Here is a 13,219-nt window from a genome sequence, read left to right on the forward strand (position 1 = left end):
AGAAAGCTTTTGATAAGGTATCACACGTTAAACTACTCAGTAAAGTAAAAGCCGGTAGTGTTGCAGTGAATATATTAGCAAGGATAGAAATTTGGCTCATAGATGAGAGTTTGAAATGGGGGGCATTTCCAGGATGGCAACCTGTTACTAGTGGAATGCCACAGGCATCAGTGCTGGGGCAAGTTTATGGATGACACAAGATTAGGTGGAAGGTGTGTGACGTGGATAACACAAAGAGTCTTAGGAATATAGACAGAATAGCCAAGTAAGCAAAAACTTGTCAGTGAGATGTAATGTGAGAAAAGGTGAGGGTATGAACTTCGACAGGAAGAACAGAAGAGCTCAATATTATTTAAATGGAGAAAATCTGCAGAAAGCAACAGCTCAGAAGGATTTGGGAGTCCTTTTACATGAATCACAAATGTTAGCAGCCAAGTTCAGTAGGTAGTAGGAAAGCCAAATAGAATGTTGGTATTTATTTCAAAGGAAATGGATGACAAAAGTAGGGAGGGAGGGTTTTAGCGAGTTTTGAGAAGATTTATAACTCGGGTTGAAGTTCTCGATATAGGTTTGCTTGCTGAGCTGGAAGGTTCATTTTCAGACGTTTTGTCACCATACTAGACAACATCATCATTGAGCCTCCGATGAAGCACTGTGGCATGGCCCACTTTCTATTTGTGTTTGTGTTTCCTTGGGTTGGTGACATCATTTTCTGTGGTGATGCCATTTCCTGTTCTTTTTCTCGGTGGGGGGGGGGAATGGTAAATGGGATCTGAGTCAATGTTTTTGTTGATAGAGTTCCGATTGGAATGCCAAGCTTCTCGGAATTCTCATGCATGTCTCTATTTGGCTTGGCCTAGGATGGATGTGTTGTCCCAGTTGAAGTGGTGTCCTTCCTCATTTGTATGTAAGGATACGCACAAGAATTCCTCAAAGCATGGCATTCCAACCAGAACTCTAACAACAAACACATTGACTTCAATCCCATTTACCACCCCCTGAGAAAAAGAACAGGAAATGATGTCACCATAGGAAATTACGTGACCAATTGAAAGAAACTAGGCACATAAATAGAAAGCAGGCTATGCCACCAGTGCTTCATCCAGAGGCTCACTAATGATGTTACCTAGTATGGTGTTAAACGTCTGAAAATGAACTTCTCAGCTCAGCAAGCAAACAATCCAGTAGGGAGGTTTTGCTAAAACTGTACAAGGCACTAGTCAAATTACAGCTGGAATACTGTGACCAGTTTTGGGTACATCTTATAACGAAAGAAATATTGGCATTGGAGGCAGTGTGAAGGTTCACTATGCTGATACTCTATGGAGGGACTGACTTGTGGGGAGACGTTGAATAGGATGGGCCTGTACTCATTAGAATTTAGAAGATGAGAGTTGATCTTATTGAAGTATACAACGAACTTGACAGTGTAAATGTAGAGAAGTTGTTTCCCCTTGTTTGAGAGTCTGGGACCAGAGACCATCATCTCAGAATGAGGGGTTATTCATTTAAGACAGACATGAGGAATTTCTTCTCTGAGGATAGTGAATCTGTGGGTTTTTTATATATTGCTGTGTTGTTAAGTGAGAGAATCAGTGGTTAAGGGGAGAAAGCAGGAAAGTGGAATTGATGGTTATCAGATCTGTCATAATCTCATTGAATGGCAAAACAAACTCAATGGGCTGAATGGCCTACTTCTGCACCTAAACTTTATGGTAGTATGTTCTATGGTCTTAACTATCAAAACTATTACTTCAACTAAATTCCTGTACAGCTACATTAATGAACATTTTAAATTACTGTCACTGTCAGTTGTCTGAGTTTTTGATCCAGTAAATGAAACTGAGTAATATTTCATTCCTCTGCAGATTAATCTAATGCCACATGACCTCATCACTCAACTGCTGCGCGTTCTGGCTATTGAAACCAAACAGGAAAAAGCTATCATCAATGCAGATCCAACAGAGATTGCCCTTAGTGGCCTGGAAGCTTTCTCCTTTGATTATGTTGTGAAATGGCCACTTTCATTGATTATAAATAGGTAATTGATCTTGTTTAGCTGCACTGCAGCATGCAAATCTACCAAGTGTTCCTCAGTTAATTTGTTTGTTCGGTTGGGACTTGAACAATACCTGATCAAGGTAATGCAGCTTTCTGATGATGTTGGAAACTTATGTGCTTCTTTAGACTGTAATTTAGTTTCTGGAAATTCACTGCAGCTTTACAAAGGACATGCTGCTCACCAGTTGAATAGTTCGCGTTAATATTAGTTTGACTTGGGTGTAACTTCAAGACAGGTTACAGATTTATGTACAAAAGTTAGACTGACAACATAGCGAGAAGGTTGTTGGAGATACCATCTTTTTACAGATGCAGTCTATTTCTACTCCAATGAAAATAGAATATCCCTTTCATTTATATAACCATGCCAAGTGGGATAGACGTCAAGTACATTGACAATCTGCAACTTTGTAGCCTGGCATATGCCCCCTGTACCATCAGCAGCAAGCCAGGATATTAACTCTAGTTCAAGAGGCCAAGCCAGAAATGGCATCAAGCATATCTAAAAATGAGGTATCAACCCGCAGCTAATTTGATTTATTTCCTGTGATATCAAGAAACACTTGGAGATACTGGATACTTCAAAGACTATGGGCCCTGACACCATTCAGCAGCAGTACTAGAGACTAGTGCTCCAGAACATGCTGTGTTTGTAGTACAGCTATTCCAGTACAAATTCAATAGTGGGATCTATGAAGCCATGTAGTGAACTTGCCAGGTATGTCGTGTACAGGGAAAGCAGAACCAATCCAACCCGGGCACTTAGCATATCACCAGAATACTTTCAGTCATCAATAAAGTGATGAAAACTGTTCTCTCAATCAGCACTAGCTCAGCAACAACCTGCTCACTGACTCCTAGTTTATGTTCCGGCAGGGCCATTCAGCCGCTGAGCTCATTGCAGTTTCAGTCCAAAAATACAAAAGAGCTGTTTTCCAGAGGTGAGGTGAGAATTACTGCCCAGGACACCAAGGCTTATTTGACTGAATATGGCATTTCAAGGAATCCTGGCAAAACTAGAATCAATGAGAATTGAGGGGAAACTCTGTACTGGTTGGAATCAACTGACACAAAGAAATCTGGTTGTGTTGGTTGGGGTTCCATAGTCTCAGCTCCAGGACACATCTACAAGGTTCCTCAGTGTAGTGTCTTCGGCCCAACCTCCTTCAGCAGCTTTGTTAATGACATATCCTCCATTGTAAGGTCAGAAATGGGAATGTTCAGCATCATTCGCGACTCTTCAGATACTGAGGTGGTCCATGCCAAAATGCAACAAGACCTAGACATTATCTAGGAGTAATAGAAATGAACGTCTCCACTAAGAGAGAGTGTAGCCATGGTTCCTTGATATTCAATGATACCACCACTGTATGCCCCATTATAAACATCTTGTGGGTTACCATTCACCAGAAACTGAAGTGGACTGGTCATATAAGTACTGTGGCTCCTAGAACAGGTCGGAGGCAAGGAATCACACACAAAGTAACTCCCTACCTGACCCCCAAAAGCCTATCCACTGTCGAAATGTACAAGTCAGAAGTGTGAAGGAATATCCCCATTTGCCTGGATGGCTGCAGTTCCCACAACTTTCAAGAAGCATGAAAGTATCCAGGTCAAAGCAGCCCACTGGATTGGCACCACATCAATAAATATTCACTCCCTCCACCACCTACTGTCAGTAGCAGCAGTGTGTGCTATGTACAAGTTTCAGTCCAGAAATTCAATGTCTTTTTAGCACTTACTGGCTAGAAGGATAGATGCAGTGAAATATGATAGTAGCACCAGCTGCAGTTTCCAGTCCACATCACTCATCATCCAGATTTCGAAATATACCACCTTTCCTCCAGTGTCGTTGGGTCAAACTCCAGGAACTCCCTCCCTAATGATATTGTGAGTGTACCTATACCAAACTTACTGCAGCAGTTCAGCACCATCTTCTCAAGGGCATCCAAGAATGGGCCGTAAATACTGGCCAGCCAATGACGCCCAGATCCATAAATGAATTTTTTTTTAAATTCAAAAGTGATACTGTCTAATGTTCTCCCTTAGCTGACACTACTCAAAAATTAAATTAATTGGTTAACTCTTCATTTATTGTTTGAAGGATGTAGCTGTGCATATAATGGCTGTGCATTTTCCTACATTACAACTAATTACACGTCATAGGTTATCCCCTAGTTGTAAAGTGCTTTGACATCTCATGATGATCTATTGAGCCACTTTGGCAGATATATTTTTAGATTTCTTCAGTGTTTTGGGAAAAAAAAATGAACGACAAAAATGCAAAAGGCAATCTGATTTTTCTGACTCTAAAAATATTAATCTGAAGTTGATCAAAATAGTTAAGGCAGTTATCGAATATTACTGGAATTAGTTTAAACTTAATATTTAATATAATATTACATGAATAGCTTAAAAAGTTAATCAACAGAGTTTTAAGTCAAAGATCTAAACCCTGGGGCTACTTGAAGTAGTAGTGTTCGATTCAGTCCTGTCAATTCTTAAATAAATTATTAAATATTAAGATACAACAGTGAAGAATTATAATATTTAAGAATGGTATGGGGTTAAGGACTGTACTATCTGTCATCCTCCAGGATGTTTTGTGTTGCCTGATTATGCAGAATTTTTACATTTGTGGAATTTGATTTTAGATTTCATAATCAATCCACATATTTACATTCCAAAACATGTATTGTTTGCCCTCTTCCATGTAGAGACAATGTATTCCATCCAACAATTAGTCTTGATTACAGTAAATCTCACACTGGAAGTTTTAAATTGGATTTCTAATATAATCGTAGTCAAATAATTGAACATATATTTCCAATCTGATTTGAGCAGGCTAAAATGACCAAGCAAATTTTATAATTAAGTAATTCTCCATAGCAGGATATTAAACATTTATTATACAGGATATAAAAAAGTCAATAATGTATGCAATTAATATGTTCACTTCAGGAATTGGTTGTTTCTGTGGCATCTTGGAACAAGAAATCCTTGATTTAAATAGCACGCAGGATTAAAAGTCAAGCCTAAATTGTTGGCAGCTCTTTAGTTGAACAATGTTTGGAAGTCTGAATGTACTAAAGAATATAGCAGGATCTACTTGTTCTAATTTTCTGAAATTTCATAGAATCCCTAGAGTGTGGAAACAGGCCATTCAGCCCATTGAATCCACACCGATCCTCTGAACAGCATCCCCTCCAGACCCATCCCATCCCTGTAACTCCCATGTCTAATCCATTTAGCTTGCACATCCCTGAATGCTGTGGGCAATTTAGCATAGCCAATCCACCCAACCTGTGCATCTTTGGACTGTAGGAGGAAACTGGAAAACCTGGGGAAAACCCACGCAGAAATGAGGAGAAGGTGCAGACTCCACGCAAACATTCCACACTTAGGTTACTCAGGCCTGGGTCCCTGGCGCTGAGAGGCGGCAGTGCTAACCTCTGGGCCACCATGCCACCCATACTAAGCCACCATGCAGCCACTCATTGTACTACCAATCAATTGTGATAGAAGTTACATTATTTTAATAATGAAATTGTAGATTCTTTCTCAAACATTAGATTAGATAATATTATAAGTTTCAGCACTAATGGGAGGTAAACAAACTGGAAAATAGCTAACAACACTGAAGTGTCTGCAATTAAAATATTGTCAAACCTGCACCCTCAAAACCATGGCCACTATAATAAATTGAGATGCACAACTTGCTCCACATCTGGATGCATCAATTATGTGATTTGAAAAGTAGGTGAAACATATCTGAGCTACCATTTTCCATTTTTAATATATTTTTAATCTATTTCGATGTAAGTCAATTCAGATCGAAAAAAGATACTTCAAAATTTGCTGAATTTTTCATATTGATCATGAAATCTCATTGAAGCTAATCTGTAACTTCTCATTCCAGTGGTTTTTAGTTTCATTTTATCAGCATATTAATCCTTTTTAGTATAAAACCATGATATCAGTGGAAAAGATTTGCTAACTGTTAACAGGATTTTTTTTTGTTTGACCACAACCCATTATGCCGTGACATTTCAGCTTTCTAACTGATTTCCAGGCAGGATCTGCCACCCTGCTGACTGAGAATCATATGCCAGCAATCATCTGTCTGGCAGGAAATTCGGTTAGCAGATACTCAATGGAATTCAGGGTCATTACAGATACCTGGGAAGTTTGGCAGTAAATGCCATTCTGAAATTTGAATCCCTTATTAAATGTGCTTATGTTCAATGCATTTCACAGATTTTATTTTGTAGGATTTTTTATTTTAATTTTATTAAAAATGGCTTTAATTTAAAATTAAATAAGAGGAAGATCTGCACTATGCGCAAGGCTCACTAATCTTTTTTACTGGAACAACCAAGGGAGATTTTTTGTTTTCTTGGAGCAAAAACGTCAAATTTAATCGCAAAGCTGCAATAAGGAAATTAGTTTTTTTTAAAAAAGTATGACTCTACATCTAGGGGGCAGCATGATGGCTCGGTGGTTAGCACTGCTGCCTTACAGTGCCAGGGATCCCGGTTCGATTCTTGCCTCGGGTAACTGTGTGGAGTTTGCACATTCTCCCTGTGTCTGCATGGGTTTCCTCTGGGTGCTCTGGTTTCCTCCCACAGTCCAACGATGTGCAGGTTAGGTGAATTGGCCATGCTAAATTGCCCAAAGTGTTAGGTGCGTTAGTCTGACGGAAATGGGTCTGGGTGGGTTACTCTTCGGAGGGTCGGTGTGGACTTGCTGGGCCAAAGGGCCTGTTTCCACACTGGGGAATCTTGACTACCTTTGATCACAAAGTTTGACTTAAACTGGAGTCACTGGGAATTGTGGACTCTGAAATCCTACATAACACAAAGGGAGCTATTATGATTGTAATTCACCTCCGTCCAAAGATGATATCACAGTTCTTTAAGGTGTTCTTTAAGGTGGTGGTCTAGGCTCAACCACCTTGAGCTGCTTCAAAAATGACCTTTAATCCATCATTAGATCCAAACTAGGGATGTTTGCTGATGTTTGCACAATATTCAAGACTTTACTATCTCCTCAAGAACTGTGTCCTGGTGCAGCAAGATATGGACGTCATTGCACACTTGGTCTAATAAGTGACAAGTGCCAGACAATGATCATTACAGACAATGACAACTGCTGGTCAAATATAGAAAGCTTAATACTATGTGCAAAATAAATACTTTGAATGAATCTGAAATCACTAAGCACAATTGTCTTGATCTGATCACTCAAGCTACCAAGTGCTGTGCTCCAAACTGGGCTCAGTGTTGTTTCCCTGCCTCCATGGCTTTGTTTTACATGTTGCACATAATTGACTTTGTTGGGTAGAGAACATAGGAATTAAATGTGTTACATTGCATGCAATAAGTAAGTGACTGTCTGTCTCTCATTGTTTGATTCCAATTCAGTTAATGTCTAAGTATTGCCCTTCTTACCTTCAGTTATTTTCTCAGACACATGCAGCTTGTAGTTACATTTTGTGTTTTCTACTTTTGATTTCTTGTCATTCTTGCCCCCCCCCTATCGCTGATCACAGTGTACTTCAGCACAAGGCCTCGATATTCAATGGAGTTGAAGCTAAAATGCCCTGGAACGGCATGAATGAGTTTTCCTGATGTGTATTAGAGCACTTATTTGATATAAGGAAGGAAAACTATATTTAAAGTACGAGAAGGCATACTTCATCTTGAAATATCAAGTACAGACAACTGTAAACATTAACTTTATGATAGCGAATAGTAACTTAATCTTGTCTTCAACAGCAAGTCTGATGCTTTCACAACAAATGCTCAAGAGAGCTTTTGTCTTTATACCATGGATGATTTTTCTAATCTTGCATAACATTACTTTGCATATTCAAAGGTAAGGTTGCCATAGTTCCAGAGAACAATAGGGTTGCTATCTCATTAGAGAGAGACAGCTGGTGATGATTTTAACCTATGGGTCACCGTGTCTCCGGCAAGGGGAGTAGTTGAGAAGGTGACACCTTCATGGTAATCTCAGCCAGTACAGGAATTCAACCCATCACTCTGCATCACAAACCAGCTAATCAGCCAACTGAACTATCCAATTCCTAGTATGTTAACACTTCTAGAAAGCATTAGAAATAATAACTTTCTTTTAGCAGAGTACCAAAGTTTAAAATTATATGCATATGTTTCGAAAACACAATGCCATAGATGCATTCTAAACATCTGTATAAAGGAGGCTTTATGTAGTTGTTCCAATGAACATTGCCAACAAAGATCTTATTTCTATTTTTAGAGTTGCATTTTTGTAAGCTCACTATTCATTTCTTTATCCTCATTAGGAAAGCTTTGACTAGATATCAAATGCTCTTCAGACACATGTTTTACTGCAAACATGTGGAACGGCAGCTGTGCAATGTGTGGATCAGTAATAAAGTTGCAAAACAGTATTCATTACACTCTGCTAAATGGTAAGTATGATGTTTTGGAACAAGGTGTACCATGATTCTCAAGATTTACCGCATTGCCGTGTTACTACTGGTATAGTTTATTTCCAACAATTCTGAGCCTCCATCTCTGGACATGCTGGATCATAATCCAATTTTGAAATGTTCAGATTCTTCGCATTTTGCTGCAGAACCATTATTTTTTCGAGTGGAACTTATCTTTGGACAGCATACATTGCTTGAAGGAAAACAGCATCATTTCATTGTAATTCACAGGCCAAATGGACTTGCAATTTGTGTAAAATGTACAAAATTACATGGGCTCACATTATCAATGATCTAAGTATTAATGCTTGCATTGTGACAAAATTCCTTTAAAATACATCCTTTTTCTTATATGGGAGCTATAAAACATGTGGTTTAGCCAGTCAAAAGAGCATGGGGTAAGAACGTGGAGAATAACATACGGATCCACTTATTAAAATGCTACTTGTTCATTTTTGGCATTTTGTTTAAATATATGAATTAATAGTTATTTATATTGAATCAAGTAAATATACTTTAGCTGATTGAAACCAAGCCTAAGGATTGCACTTTTACATGAGAATTCCATTGAGCAGATTTTTTTCTTGTAAATTGAGAAACCTTGTGGCATTTATCCACCCAAAATGTTTAATGAGCTCCATCATAGCCATCTGTGCAGAATACAAGGTGTGGCTCAAACTTTATATACATAAGACACACTAACTGGAAATTTCTGTGGGTTCACATAATCCGTTCCCATAATTTCAGCAGTGGATTGGGTGAAACCACAAGAAAATATCTGATAGAATTCTTTGGAGACATATAATTGGATGAATGTTCAATTTGATCTGTCATGGTGTCGTATTTTTGTTTTGAGATGTTGCCTACTTGTTTTTAATACTAACCATATTTATTCAATTTTTCTTAAATTGAAGTTAGTCAGAATTTAGAAATGTGTATACATTATGTGAATTACTCCCAGTTAGTCAAACACTGTTGCAAATATTTCAAACCTAATATACAAAATATCAATTCCTCAAAAAACATTTTAACCCTTTAAAGATTCTGGTCTAACACATTGTTTTTGTGAAGGCATGGATTCTGAATTGGTATCAACAGAAACTTGCCTAGTCATATTCTTGTTCTCTCTCGTCAAATAGCATATGAGACGACCATTCCCATAATCAAGTTCCTTTTTAAATGGGTAGATCATTAGTCAGAGTCAACTCTCTTGACAGGAGAAGTGCCTAGTCACACATTGTGGATAGTGGGGAGGTTATCACCTCATGTTCCATTAGACATGAGTCATCAATTTAGTATTCGGGTGCTGGAGCTTTGGCCTCTTGATGGTGCAATGCAGCTACTTCATCCTCCTCAGACATAAGTTTCCTGCTCGATGTCAACCTGGTATACAGAGACCAGAGCTTCTCATCTTTTCTCACTGGTACTCTCTGCATAGCCTTCTGACTTGAGTGAAAATGGTACCACTGAGCCAAGGTTCCATGTCTCTGATATGTTTTAAATTCGGGTAATTTTTCTTTTACAAGCAAGATTGAATCTGAACTTTTACGAGGAAGAGAATAGGAAAATGTAGCAATTTTAACTTGAGGGAAAACTCGCATGTAAATTGATTAAAGCGTTATATTGTGACAAAGTGATGGAAAAAAAATCAATTTTATTCTCACCTTTTTGTTCTGAATATGGAGATTTTATTTATTGTTTCGATCGTTCAGGTTTTAGATGTTCACCATAAGTTTTTTGCTTTATCCATTAGGTTTGCTGCAGCTTTCACTTTGAGACAACGAATGCTGAATTTTGTGCAGAATATTCAGTATTACATGATGTTTGAGGTTATGGAGCCGAATTGGCACATTATGGAAAGTAATCTAAAATCCGTAAGTAATTAAATCTTCAAAATAGCTGGAGAGAAATTTACAGAAGTCTAGTGGTACCTCACTTTCACCTAGTACTTTGTTCAAACCATTTTAGTGTATAAAATATTGCCAAACTCCCAGACGTTTGGTGTGTAGCCTTTACTGTGTGCTGTGTAGCCTTTAACTTGGTCAATGTGGAAAAGATTAGCTCAGCATTTCTTTTCAGTTATAATCATGAGGTAAATTACATTAAGCAAATGTAAATTACCTGCTGTTAAAAGCATTTAGTTTTAATGAATACTCTGAATATGTTTTGTTTTTCCCTACTTACTAACCTCACGTAAACCTTTTGGCAATAATGGAAAAATTACTGAGGAATCGTAACCTAAATGTGGAAGACATTACTGTAGAGACAGCTAATTAAATCAAAATGTACGCTAACCATACTCTTGTCATGCAGTCTCACAGTACTTATTAAAATGTTCAAGAACAATATTTCATAGTTATTTATGCCCCAGTTAATATTGGCTATAGTGTATATTCTATTAACATTTATAAGTGGAAGTATTTGAAATAGAAATGCACCTTGAATGTTTTCACTTTGAAATTACTGCTTTTGATTGTTGTTCATTAGAACTCAGTCATTGGCTTATTATGGATACTAGTAAGAATGAAAAGGTTTGTTATAGATACTTCACATGTACAGTTGGGGGTCATTCAATCTCTGTCAATCTATGTTTCCAGTTTTAAAATATTAGTGTTGCTCACACTTCAGATAAAATCACATCTGCCCAGATTGTGGTTTAGAACCATAGATGTCTAAATTTATATAACAGAATATTGCATTTGGTGACTTGAGTGCAGTTTTTCCTTTGCTCACACAGAGTATGACTTTAATTGGCAGCTGTGTTTGTTTGTTTCCTGTTCTGTTGTTAACAACACTGAAAAAGGATTTTAAAATTTAATTTGTCATAGTCATAGAGATGTACAGGATGGAAACAGACCTTTTGGTCCAACTCATCCATGCCGACATGGTATCCTAACCTAATCTAGTCCCATTTGCCAGCACTTGACCCATATCCCCCTCAATTCTTCCTATTCAAGTCCAGTGTTGGATTGGGGTGTACAAACTTAAAAAAATTATACAACACAAGGCTATAGTCCAACAGATTTATTTGGAAGCACTAACTTTCAGAGCACTGCCCCTTCATCAGGTGGTTGTGGAGAATAAGATCAGTGGATACAGATAAATTCTGTGTCTTAGGATATTATTAATCACAACCACCTGATGAAGGAGCAGCGCTTCGAATGCTATTGCTTCCAAATAAACCTGTTGGACTATGACCTGGTGTTGTGATTTTTAATTTCCTATTCATATACCCATCCAGATGTCTTTTATATCCACCACTTCCTCTGGCAGCTCATTCCATACGCACACCACCCTCCTGTGTGAAAAAAATTGTCCCTAAGGTCCCTTTTATATATTTCCCCTTGTCCTAGAAGTATAGAACAAAATCATTGGTTAAAGCACAGCAGGAGGCCATGCAATCCTTTTGAGTTCATGCTATCTCTTTGCAAGAACAAAATGGCTACTCTTACTGTACCACCCCCTCCTCACAGCGTTATCATTTTTTTTCCTCCTAAGTAAAGAGGTGAATTGGCCATGCTAAATTGCCCATAGTGTTATGTCCATTAGTAAGAGGGAAATGAGTCTGTGTGGGTTACTTTTCAGAGGGTCGGTGTAGAATTATTGGGCAAAGGGCCTATTTCCACACTGTAGGGTAACCTAATCTAATCGAAACGAAAAGCTATCATTGAATCTGAATCCCACCACAGTCATAGACTGTGATTCTAGAACCTAACTGCATTAAAGTTCATAAGACGTAGGAGCAGAATTAGGCCATTTGATCATGGCTGATATACTCCTATCCCCCATTTTCCTGCGTTCTCCCAATAACCCTTCAACCATTAATAATTAAAAATCTGTCTAAATCCTCCTTAAATTTCCTCACTGTCCATCATCCAATGCACTTTGGGGTAGTGAAAAGTTTCTCCTCAATGTTATTTTAAATTTGCAACCCCTTATCCTAAGAGTATGACCTCTCATCTGAGAATGCCCCACAAGAGGAAGCATCCGCTCCATGTCTGTTTTATCCATACTGGGAAGTTGATTTGCAGACATTTCATACCCTGTCTAGGTGAACCTAGACAGGGAGCGAAACATCTGCAAATTGACTTCCCAGTTCAGCGAATATACCTACATCCATGACAGCTGGTACCAGAGCTACAAATGTTTTCACAAACCTTATCCATACCCTTTATCATCTCTATTTGATCTCCCTCGTTCTTCTAAATTCCAGACAGTATAGGCCTACACTCTTCAATCTCTCTTCTGAGAAACAAACCCCTCATATCTGGGATCAATCTAGTGAAACTTCTCTGAAGTGCCTCCAATGTCACTACATCTTTCTCCTCAAAAGGGAACCAAAACTGCACACAATTTTCCAGGTGCAATCTCACCAATGCCTTGTATAGTTATACCAATGCTTCCTTACCTTTAAATTCTAAAGATGGTCTTCCACTTGTTTTGTTTGGTTCTTTTACCAATCACCTTAAATTGCTTTCCACTGGTCTCACCCTTCTGCTATCTCAATCTGCTTTGTCAAGACCCCTCATTATTTTGAACACTCCTATCGCATCTCTTCTGTAGGGAAGACAAACCCAACCTTTCCAATCTGTCCACAAAATCACAGTTCCTCATCCCTGAAACCATTTTCATAAATCTTTTCTGCATAATCTCTAAAATCTTTACATTTTTCTGAAAGTGTAG

At 38.2% G+C, this 13,219-nt stretch overlaps 1 protein-coding gene across 2 annotated transcripts in view; it reads left to right on the forward strand.

Annotated features, from left to right (window-relative positions):
- tubgcp2 (tubulin gamma complex component 2) overlaps positions 1–13,219 on the forward strand; it is a 54,570-nt gene that overhangs the window by 26,637 nt on the left and 14,714 nt on the right. For both annotated transcript variants that reach the window (XM_060853995.1, XM_060853996.1), the window contains exons 12-14: positions 1,869–2,041; positions 8,387–8,515; positions 10,290–10,410. In XM_060853995.1, coding sequence (XP_060709978.1) covers positions 1,869–2,041; positions 8,387–8,515; positions 10,290–10,410 — 423 coding nt within the window. The remainder of the gene's footprint in view (positions 1–1,868; positions 2,042–8,386; positions 8,516–10,289; positions 10,411–13,219) is intronic.

This window comes from Hemiscyllium ocellatum, chromosome 43 (assembly GCF_020745735.1).
Source record: "Hemiscyllium ocellatum isolate sHemOce1 chromosome 43, sHemOce1.pat.X.cur, whole genome shotgun sequence".
NCBI lineage: Eukaryota > Metazoa > Chordata > Chondrichthyes > Orectolobiformes > Hemiscylliidae > Hemiscyllium > Hemiscyllium ocellatum.